The sequence below is a fragment of the Tupaia chinensis genome, unplaced genomic scaffold, assembly GCF_000334495.1.
Source record: "Tupaia chinensis unplaced genomic scaffold, TupChi_1.0 Scaffold000165_2, whole genome shotgun sequence".
Taxonomy (NCBI): Eukaryota; Metazoa; Chordata; class Mammalia; order Scandentia; family Tupaiidae; genus Tupaia; species Tupaia belangeri.
This window is the reverse complement of record NW_006159640.1, coordinates 3,511,696-3,523,179: the sequence shown is the minus strand read 5'-3', so window position 1 is coordinate 3,523,179 and position 11,484 is coordinate 3,511,696. Positions and strand designations below refer to the sequence as shown.

The window sequence follows — 11,484 nt, the reverse complement described above, 5'->3', positions numbered from 1 at the left end:
TTGGGCACACATGCACACGCGCCTGGCGTGAGTTTTAAGCCACCGGGTCCGGGACACGAACCGCGGTCGACTACGTGGGAATCCAGCGCCATAGCCATTACGCTAACTGCTGGTTCCCACTTTTTTTTTTTTTTAATGTAAGGTTTTTTGTTTGTTTGTTTGTTTGTTTGTTTTTAAGCCATAGGGCATGTGCACTCACTGGAGAGAGACACAGAGAGGGAAAGTGAGAAATCTCCCCCCAGGAAGATGGTCATACCACAGTCCCTTTTGCATTCTCTTGGGATTTTGGGCATACACGTACATGAGCCTGGCATGATTTTCACACTGCCAGGTCTCGGACTTGAATTGTGGTCGCGTGTGGGAGTCCAGCATCTTAACCACTGTGCCACCTGCTGACCCTGGTCTTAATAATTTTTGATGCTATGTAACATTTCATTGTATAGGCATACCATAATTTAATAAGTAATTCCCCTAATTTTGGGTATTTAAGACATTTTTATTGTTTGTTGCTGTAAAGGCCATTGCAGTGAACATTTTCATGGATGTAATTTTTTATTTAAAAGTATTTTCTTAAGAGGATCAGCAGATGGCGTAATGGTTATGTCGCTGGACTCCCACATACTTGACTGCAGTTGGAGTCCCTGACCCAACAGCTCAGAATTCAAACTGAGCATGTGAGCATGCATGCCCAAAATCCCAAGAGGACAATGGAGGAGAAGGGACTGCCATGTCGCTGCATGGCCACCCCCCTGGGGGAGTGATTGATTTTTTTTTTTTTCTGTCTCTTCGGGGAGCTCATAGCAAAAATCTCTCTTAAAAATAAAAAGATCTTTGGGATCGACAGGTGGCGTGGTTAAGGATATGCTGAACTCCCACATGGCTGGCTATGGTTCAAGTCCTGGACCTAGTGACTAGCTTTCTTGCTTTCCCCTTCTCTCTGTCTGTCTGTCTGTCTGTCTCTCTCTCTCTCTCTCGCTTGCTCTGTCCCTCTCTGGTAAAATTTAAATAAATAAAGTTAAATAAAATAATTCTTTTTAAAGATCTTTCATTAGGAAAAATTTCTAGGAAGCAGCATTTCTGAGTTCGAGAATATGAACACCTTGATAGCTATTATCCTCTTTTAAACAACTTTTGGATACAGAATTTAATAATTGTTTTGATATTTTCAGTATTGGTGGAATACGGTATAAAATGTATTAGGAAATTTTTTGTTGATATGAAAGTTTCCTATATACCCCTCATCTAAAATATGACAAGCCTTTGTCATATTTCCTTCATCTGAGAAATACAATTTTCTCTACCTTAAAGGGATCGTATAATGCTAGCAATACTTTCAGGTATTGAAAGTATTCATGAAAAAGTCCTTTTCTGTATTTTCAATTAAATTTTGATTAGAGAGTTGTGTTATGGGTACTAGATTTAGGATTGACTTTCCCCTTTTAATTCATTTACTGGAGAACAAATCTTAAATGAAGAAAGCAGTGCTTAGTTTATTGATCTTTTTAGTTAGAAAAAAAATATTTTGAAATAATTTTTTATTTCATTTAAATTTGACCAGAGAGAGAAAGCAAGAAAACAAACCACCAGGTCTGGGACTCAAACCATGATTGATCATGTGGGAGACCAGCACCTTTAACTACCATGCCACCTGCTGTCCCCAGTTAGAAAATTTTATGTTTTGCTGTAGGATATGTGTACTTGCCAGAGAAAGATAAAGTGAGAAGTCACCCCCAAGGGCAAGTGGCTACTCTGCGGTCCCTTCTCCATTCTCCTCTTGGGATTTTGGGCATACATGCACGTATTTCTTTCCTTTTTTTTTAGTAGAGTTTTTTGCCTTAGGGCACATTTGCTTCCCTGAGAGGGAGAAACAGAAAGAGGGAAAGTAAAAAGTCCCCTTCCTCCCCCGGGGATGGCCACTCTATTCTCCTAGGATCTTGGGCACTTATGCCTGGCATGATTTTGAAGCACTGGACCCGGGTCTCTGCAGCTGGCCATCTGGGAGTCCAGTGACGGAACTGTTACGCCATTTTGCTGGCTCCATGGGCATGTTTTCAAGCCACAGGGTCCAGGACATGAATTGCGCAATTGGCCACCTGGGATCCAGCAGCCTTAACCTCCACACCACTGGCTAGCCTCAGAATTTAACATGTTTTGATTGTATGTTCATCTTTTGCATTTTGTTTCTTTTATTGTTTTGGTGGTCAGTCTTTCTGTCATGATTAATAACTATTGAGTGCTCACTATATACCCAATTCAAGCTAATGTTTTCATATATTTATTAATCTTCATAGCCACCTTGACAAACATATTTTATCTCCCCCTTCCCCTCTTTATATTTGCTAGAGGGCATGTACACTCTGGAGAGAGAGAGAGAGAGAAAGAGGGAGGGAGGGAGGGAGAGGGAGGAAAAGTGAGAAAGTACCCTTCATCGGAAATGATCATGTTGTACTCCATTTCTCCTTTTGGGACTTGGGCATGCCTGTACTTGTGCCTGGCATGATTTCTTTTTTTAATTTTTTAAATTATTTTATTTAACTTGATTTATTTATTTAAATTTGACTAGAGAGGGACAGAATGAGAGAGAAAGCAAGCCAACAGCACTGGGACTTGAACTGCGGTTGGCCATGTGAGATCCAGCTGCCTTAATCATAATGCCATTAGCTGGCCCTTTGTTTCCTTTTTATAACAGCTGAAAAAATGAATACAGAATTAGTTTACTAAGTGGTATATAACTAGTATTAGGACCATGATTCAAACGTAAGTGTATCTATCCCCTTGGCCCATACTATATTTCCCATACTATGATATATTCCATAGTATTTATGGTGGGCTAAGACTGTACTAGGTACCAGCAAAGAATGGGGTTTTGTTAGTTCTTGTGATAAGTATAATCTGTTTCAATCATTGTGTTTTTAAAATGTATTTTAATATGTGATAGGGTCAATTTAGGGGGGATTTGATTCGTTTCAGAAAGTAGTTTCCTATTACTGTGCAGAATATCAGTCTGGAAGGTTCCTTAAGTCATTCTAGTACAAGCTGTTCTCATCCAGTACTTGTCTAGTTTCTATGTAGTTGTAACTGCTAATGCCTGGTTGTTGTTTTTAAAGTTTTGAATTGTATTGTTTTGACATAGTTGTTCAAAGTAACCAGTTGCTTCGATCCGGTAAAAAGCCATGATGCCAAAGGTGATGAATGACATGTAAGTCATCAGGAACTTGACTTCAGTGTTGGATATATTTGACAGTTTACCTGTTCTTTTTAGGGTGCAAAAATGCAGAGCAGTAAGACCTTTAATTTGGAGAAACAAAACCATACTCCAAGGAAGCATCATCAGCATCACCACCAGCAGCACCATCAGCAGCAGCAGCAACAGCCACCGCCACCACCCATACCTGCAAATGGGCAACAGGCCAGCAGCCAAAGTAAGTAGATGCTAGGTGATGAAGTAAAAATAGATTCCCTCTTGGGAATGATTTCTTGGATTTTAGATTAATCTCTTGGGATTATAACGGAATAGGCCTTTATGGCACTCCTTCATTTTTATCCCTATTTACCTCTTATGATGGAAAAAGACTCATTTCACTGAAACCAAGGAACAGACAGGGATGACAGCTAATGAGTACAGGTTGTTCTGCTGTTAGCACATTTCACTGCTGAACAGATGTCTGAATGTTTTACCTCAGTCCGGTTCTTTACAGGTACTCATCAGATGACTAGTGGTTAGAAGAGAATATGGAATAAGTCTTTAAAATTTAATGGAGAAGTTGGTACTGAGTATTATACTTTTAACCTGATGCCAATCCTTTTTTCTTTTTTTTTTTTTTTTTTTGTTTCTTACGGTTTTGTTTTAAGAATTATTTATTTAACTCTGTTTGTTATTAGTATTTTTTTTTTAATATGACCAGAGAAAGAGAGAGAAAGGGATAGCAAGAAAGCAAGCCATCAGGTCTAAGACTTGAAATGCAGTTGGCTGTGTGGGAATCCAGCGCCTTTAACCACCATGCCATCTGCCAGTCGGTCCCTCTTAGTTTTTGCTATAGGGCACATGAACTTGGGGGGTGTAATAAAATCTTCCTGTAGTAGAGGGGATAGCCACTCCATAATATCTTCTCTTATATCCATTCTCCTCCCAGGATTTGGGACATGTATGCATACACAACTGACATGTTTTGCAAGGCACTAGGTCTGGAACTAAACTCTGTTGTTCATGCAGGATCTACTCTCACCACCAGGCCACTGTCTGACCTGCCATCCCCTCCCCCCTCTTTAAATAATTATTTATTATTTATATTATTTGACCAGAGAGAGAGACAAAGTGAGAAAGCAAGCTGCTAGGTCTGGAACTTGACTCACTGTCAGACATGTGGGAGTCCAACGCCTTCACCACCATACTACCTGCTGACCTAGCACCAGTGCATTTTTAATCAGAATATTTAAATGTATATTTATGTTCATTTAGTAAATTTTGAGTGCTTGTTATGCGCCTCTAATAAATATTACAGCCAATTTACAACTCTGTTTCTAGAGGATTCTATCAAGAATACTCTTTCTGGGGCCAGCAGGCGGCATGGTAGTTAAGGTGCTGGACTCCCACATGGCCAACCATGGTTTGAGTCACAGACCTTATAGCTTGCTTTCTCTCTCTCTCATGAGTGTACATGCCCTGTAGCAAATTAAACAATAATACTAGTGGTAAATAAAATTAAAGAATACCTTTTTTTTACATGAATTCTCTTTTTTAACCCTTTTCCTTTCATTGTCCCAAGCCTGAATACCTGGGAACTGTTAAGGTTATGAAGATTAGTGAGAGATTAGGAAAATGGAGCAGTTTTTTGTTGTTATTTTTTTGTTTTTTGTTTGTTTTTTTGAGAGGTTCTTGCTACAGGGCATGTGTGCTTGCCAGAAAGAGAGACAGAAGGCGAGAAATCACCCCACCCCCTACCCCAGGAGAGATGGCCACACCGCAGTCCCTTCTCCTCCATTCTCCTCTTGGGATCTTGGGCACGCATGCACATGCTCCTGGCATACGTTTAAGCCACCAGGTCCGGGACTTGGACCGTGGTTGACTACATGGGAGCCCAGCGACATAGCCATTACGCCAACTGCTGGTCCCAATGGAGCAGTTTTTAAAAAAAATATCCAGGACTGAGAAACACAGATAGAAACAGAAATAAGCACTTCCAGCAGGGTCTTCACACCACAATCCATCCATAGTCTCACATGGCCTGGATCATAAGCACCTTTGTGCCGATAAACTCATACCAGACATGCTCAGGAAGATCCTGAGATATGAGCTTAGTACTTTTCCCATGCAGATCCGGTTTCACTACGACTTCCAGTACCTGGTCCCAGGAGCAATTACATTTTAAATTTTAAAATTTGACCTTGTATGAGCCAGCAGGTAGTGTGGTGGTTAAGGCACTGGATCCCACATGGCTGACTCTGTGGTTTGAGTCTCTGACTAGAAGCTTGAAAAACATGCCAGGTACATGTACATACATGTGTGTGCATGCCCAAAAATCCCAAGAGGAGAGTAGAGGAGAAGGGATTCCAGCGAGCACATGTACCTTATAACCAAAAAAAAAAAAAAATCTAAAAAAGCAAAAAAAAATAAATAAATAAAATAAAGTTGATGTCTTGTAACATAGGGCTCCTTGAATATCTTCGTGGGAAGTAATTGTACCTATTTATGGGGTATAATATATTTTGATGCATGTGGTGTAATGCTTCAATCCTTTTTTCTCCTTTCAGAATTTTGGGTGGGCTTGCACACATGCCCAGTATTTTTTTGTTTTTTTAAAGAATTATTTTATTTAACTTTATTGATTTTTTTTTAACTTTATTGATTTTATGTATTTATTTCTTTTAATTTGACGAGAGAAAGAAAGCTGCTAGGTCTGGGACTTTAACTATGATCTACTACATGGGAGTCCAGCATCCCTAACCACCCTGCCACCTGCTGGGCACCTCCCTTCCCCATGTTTTTCGAACCACCAAGTCTAGGACTCAAACTGCAAAGTTGGTCATGTGGAATCCACCTGCCTTAACCATCACATAGCCATCTGTTGGCTCTCAAAATCCTTTCTTCTAACTTTTTTTTAACTACATAATTTTTAATTTAGTTGCCCTACAGTGTTCTAAAATGGATTTTTCCTATCTAGTTGTAATTTTGTGTTTGTAAGCCAAGCTCTCCCAATCCCCCTTTCTCTTCCACCCTTCCCACCTTCTACTAACCACTGTTCTCTCTACTTCCATGAGACTGAACTTTTTTAGCTTCTGCGTAATGAAAAAAAATGTGTAGTATTTATTTTTCTGTGCCTTGCTTATTGAATTGCTTAATTTTATTTTTGGTCATCTCCTCCTGTATTGGTCTTTCTCTGGTTTATTCGGGCTTGGCTCCAGGCCCATGGTAGAGCTGTCAAAAAGCTTGCCTGGGGGACCAGCAGTTAGCGTAATGGCCATGTCGCTGGACTCCCACATAGTCGACTGCGGTTCGCGTCCCGGACCCAGTGGCTTAAAACTCACGCTGAGCGCGTGTGCATGCGTGCCCAAGATCCCAAGAGGACAATGGAGGAGAAGAGATTACGGCGTGGCCATCCCCCCTGGGGGGTGATTTCTCGCTTTCTGTCTCTCTGTCTGTCTGGCGAGCACATGCGCCCTTTAGCGAAAACCTCTCCAAGAAAAAAAAAAAAAAGCCTCCCATGATCTCAACATAACTACGGCGTGGCCATCCCCCCTGGGGGGTGATTTCTCGCTTTCTGTCTCTCTGTCTGTCTGGCGAGCACATGCGCCCTTTAGCGAAAACCTCCCCCCCCCAAAAAAAAAAAAAACCTCCCCTGATTTCCACATAACTGATTTCATGGTTTGTTTTGGTGGGGGGTTTTTTGGGGGGGGGGGATTTTCACTGTAGGGTGTGTGCGCTCACCAGACAGACAGAGAGAGACATAGAGACAGAAAGCGAGAAATCACCCCCCGGGGAGATGGCCACACCGCAATCCCTTCTCCTCCATTCTCCTCTCGGGATCTTGGGCATGCACACGCACGCACCTGGTGTGAGTTCTAAGCCACCGGGTCCGGGATGTGAATTGCGGTCGACTATGTGGGAGTCCAGCGACATAGCCATTATGCTAACTGCTGGTTCCCTTTTTGTTTTTTGTTTTGTTTTGTGTTTTTGCTGTTAGGAATGATTTTATTCAATTTTACTATTTTCTGGTTTTTAATACCTCAACCGTGGTTGGTCATGTGGGAATCCAGCGCCCCTAGCCACCATGTCACCTGCTGGCCCCTCATTTCATATTCTCTGGTGCGATTTACTGATAAGTGGTTAGTGGATAGTTTGCACTGGAAATAGTGTTTGCTTTCTCTACAACAGTTACAATTCCTAACCTAGCAACAGTTACAGCTCTTTGAGGATGTGACTGTAATTGTCTTTCCTCTATCTACTAAGTGATGGTGTGTCTTTTTTTTTTTTTTTTTTTTTTTTTTTTTCCAGATGAAGGTTTGACTATTGACCTGAAGAATTTTAGGAAACCAGGAGAGAAGACCTTCACACAGCGTAGCCGTCTCTTTGTGGGCAATCTTCCTCCTGATATCACTGAAGAGGAAATGAGGAAACTATTTGAGAAATATGGGAAGGCAGGTGAAGTCTTCATTCATAAGGACAAAGGCTTTGGTTTTATCCGCTTGGTAAGTAACTGAGCTCTGAGACATGTACTGTGAAAGGTAGCAAAGCTGGAGAGTGATGAATATGGAAATATAGGCCATGGAAATAATTCTTATAGTCTGTTAAAAGCCAATGAGTTTTAAATTTTAATTTAAATTTTTTTTCCTGTTTTTCATGAAATAAAGATTAAAGCAGATTTAATTTATTTTCCATTTAAGTTGTGTTAAGGACAAGACAGGCTTGTCTAGGATACCGGAGCTAAAGTGTGCCCTTTGGAACTTGTTTGTTTTAATTGGGAAATTTTAAATAAAAAAAGTAAACAGAATAGTACAGTGAGCCTGTTAATATTCATTGCTCAGCTTTGAAGTGTAGATCTTATTTATTTTTTGAAGGAGAGATTTTTGCTGTAGAGTACATGTGCTTGCTGGAGAGACAGACAGAAAGTGAGAAATCCCCTGGAAGGGGGAAGTGGTCATGACGCAGTCCCTTCTCTGTTTTCTAGGGATTTGGGGCATGCATGCACATGGCACTGGGCGTGAGTTTAAGTTGCCGAGTCTGGGACTTGAACCGCAGTAGACTACATAGGAATCCAGCAGTGTAACCGTATGCCATCTGCTGGTCCCGTGTAGATCTTATTTTTAAATGTGGTTTGATATAGGAAAAGAATATGAGGGGAAAACTTCTTTTTAAGAATTATATTTTATTGAACTTTATTGATTTATTTTAATTTGACCAGAGAGGCACAGAGCAAGAGAACGAGAGAGAGGGAAAGTGAGAAAGCAAGCTGCCATGTCTGGGTCCATCATATGGGAGTCCCGTGGCCTTAACCACCACACCACCTGCTGCCTCCAAGGGGAAAACATTTCTAAGCATTCTCTTTCTCTATAAGTGAGGAAAATGATGTGACAAAAAGGTCACTAGATGGGTTAGTCAGATTCTGGTGCTATATTACAAGAATACATTTTAGGGTGGTCTTTGTTGTCTGAGCAATCTGTTGCCACTGGGGAGAATGAAAATGATGATCACGTAAGTGGAATTAACTTCTAGAATTTCCAATTGCATCTGATTTATTGCGAGGTCATCAGAGCAATTAGGGTTACCCGAAGCATGCAGTTCAATTCCTAGTTCTATCCATGTTTCTTTCTTGGCTCAGTGCCAAGGTTTTTTCTTAGAGACATTTTGATACTGCACTCTGTGGCTTTAGACTGTCGGTGGCCCTTTGGGTGCTCTTTGTTAAATTCAGTTCCTTTATTTTTCTCTGCTTCCTAGGAAACGCGAACCCTAGCGGAGATTGCCAAAGTAGAATTGGATAATATGCCACTCCGTGGAAAGCAGCTGCGTGTGCGCTTTGCCTGCCATAGTGCATCCCTTACAGTCCGAAACCTTCCTCAGTACGTGTCCAACGAACTGTTGGAAGAAGCCTTTTCTGTGTTCGGCCAGGTGGAAAGGGCTGTAGTCATTGTGGATGATCGAGGAAGGCCCTCGGGAAAAGGCATTGTTGAGTTCTCAGGAAAGCCAGCTGCTCGAAAAGCTCTGGACAGATGCAGTGAAGGCTCCTTTCTGCTAACCACGTAAGTGAGAGATCATTTTCAGAAATAGGTTGCTAATTCCTTCTACAGAGTTAGTCTTTAGTAGCTGTATTCCTATGTTCATTTAAAGACTTGATAATGTAGCTTTCTAGTAGTGTTTTCAATGTAATGTTAAGTTAATGGAAGTGGTATGGGGATTAAATAAAGAACCTTTCAGGCTTTGATAAATTCATTCATTTAATCAGTGTTTAGTCTTCCCTTTGAAGTTTTAGAACTCCAAAAAGTTATTTTGTGTGTGCTGTATCTCTCAGTATTTATTTCAGATTGTTTCTGGAGTTCTGTAGATAATCAGATATTTGGGTTGTACTCAAGTATTGCACCTACTACTTTGAACATCTTTTTGAGGCTGTATTCAGAAATCTGAAACCCGACTTCATCCGGACTTAACCCTAAATTCTCCATGCCATTTGAAGGACTTGGTTACTTGGGGTTTGGTGTTAAAAAAACTCTTGGGTGCTTGCTTTGGCAGCACATATACTAAAATCGGAACAATACAGAGAAGATTAGCATGGCCTCTGCGCAAGGACGACCTGCTAGTTCATGAAGCATTACTTTTTTGTTTTGGAGAGATTTTTCTATAGGGTGTGTGTGTTCGCTGGAAAGACAGGAAGCGAGAAATCACCCCCCAGGGGGATGGTCACGCCACAATCCCTTCTCCTCCATTCTCCTCTCGGGATCTTGGGCACACACACACGTGCCCAGCGTGAGTGTACGCCTCTGGATCTGGGATTCAAGCCGCGGTCAACTGCATGGGAGTCCAGCAACATAGCCATTATGCCATCTGCTGGTCCCGTGTTACATATTTTTAAGAGATTGAATAAAAAAAAAATTTAAAAAAACCTTTTTTTTGAAGTATGTTTTATTGTCTAATCCTGACCCCTAACTATACTAGTTAATTGTACCAGAGGCAGCCTGCTCTAGGATATGATTTGATTAACACCAAACTTCCTCCTTTCTTCCAGATTTCCTCGGCCTGTGACTGTGGAGCCCATGGACCAGTTAGATGATGAAGAAGGACTTCCAGAGAAGCTGGTTATAAAGAACCAGCAATTTCACAAGTATGTGATCCTGATAGGGTCTCTGTTAGATCTTTGTCTCCCTCAGGAAGCTCCTAGAGGGCTATGTGAAGAGGCAGGGCTTTGCTCTGTGTGCTCATTGGCAGTCATTATCTTGGCCCTCAGAAAAAAATGTGACGCTTGGATTTGGGGGACAAAGTTAGTAAACTAGGAACTTTGTCTATAGGGAGCGAGAGCAGCCACCCAGATTTGCACAGCCCGGGTCCTTTGAGTATGAGTATGCCATGCGCTGGAAGGCACTCATTGAGATGGAGAAGCAGCAGCAGGACCAAGTGGACCGCAACATCAAGGAGGCTCGTGAGAAGCTGGAGATGGAGATGGAGGCTGCCCGCCATGAGCACCAGGGCCTGCTAATGAGGCAGGGGGAGGATATTCTATAAGGTTTTGAGCTAGAAGGAAAACTGATTTTTTTCCAGAAGTTTTTGCTTTGTATCATTCAGTAGAGAAAAACCTAAGTCTGCTTTTTATTCTCTGAAATATTTTGTTGATCTTGGTAGGCAAATGGGCTTGGAGATGTGGCAGAGAATACTGGATTCTGTCAAGAAGGAAATGATAGGTTTGACTTCACTTTTGGAATCTCGACACCTTGGATGGCCAGTCAGGGATAATATCCTCTTTACTTTGTGGATCTTTATTTACAGAAAATTATCGGGCCTAACATGAAGAGAATAAAGAATACTTGTAATAGGTCTGTTGTTTTTCTAGATTTGATGAGGCGCCAAGAAGAACTTCGGAGGATGGAAGAGCTGCACAACCAAGAGGTGCAAAAACGAAAGCAACTGGAGCTCAGGTAACTCCTTTTCTCAGACATGTTCTCTGACAACTCCAAAAGGTAACGTCTTACTCCTGCTGCCTACCACCATAATTTTAGCTGCCTGTGGTTGTAATAATATCTGAGGTCGCACTCAAGAAAAAGCAGCTGAGTGCTAGTGTTATGAGGTCTCTTTGGGCGGTTCTCTTAGGGCTGGGCACACTTGGTAGTGATTTTACTGGTGAACTACAGTAGTTTTCAGTAGGGTAATATCCTTGCCTGGGTCTGCTATTAAGACAGTTCTCAAATCCTGGAATGCCTCTGTCTTAAATACTTTGGTGTGACTGTAGACAGGAGGAGGAGCGCCGGCGCCGTGAGGAAGAGATGCGGCGGCAGCAGGAAGAA

At 41.6% G+C, this 11,484-nt stretch overlaps 1 protein-coding gene and 1 non-coding gene across 3 annotated transcripts in view; both read left to right on the top strand.

The window, feature by feature from the left end:
- NONO (non-POU domain containing octamer binding) overlaps nucleotides 1–11,484 on the top strand; it is a gene marked incomplete at its 3' end in the record, with an annotated part of 17,508 nt that extends 6,024 nt beyond the window's left edge. For both annotated transcript variants that reach the window (XM_027770899.1, XM_006146153.3), the window contains 7 exon segments: nucleotides 3,263–3,422; nucleotides 7,493–7,686; nucleotides 8,933–9,234; nucleotides 10,215–10,310; nucleotides 10,495–10,691; nucleotides 11,034–11,118; nucleotides 11,430–11,484. In XM_027770899.1, coding sequence (XP_027626700.1) covers nucleotides 3,272–3,422; nucleotides 7,493–7,686; nucleotides 8,933–9,234; nucleotides 10,215–10,310; nucleotides 10,495–10,691; nucleotides 11,034–11,118; nucleotides 11,430–11,484 — 1,080 coding nt within the window.
- Nucleotides 9,706–9,812, top strand: LOC114007415 (U6 spliceosomal RNA). The gene has a single exon (XR_003549045.1). It is a non-coding gene; the product is annotated as a U6 spliceosomal RNA (small nuclear RNA).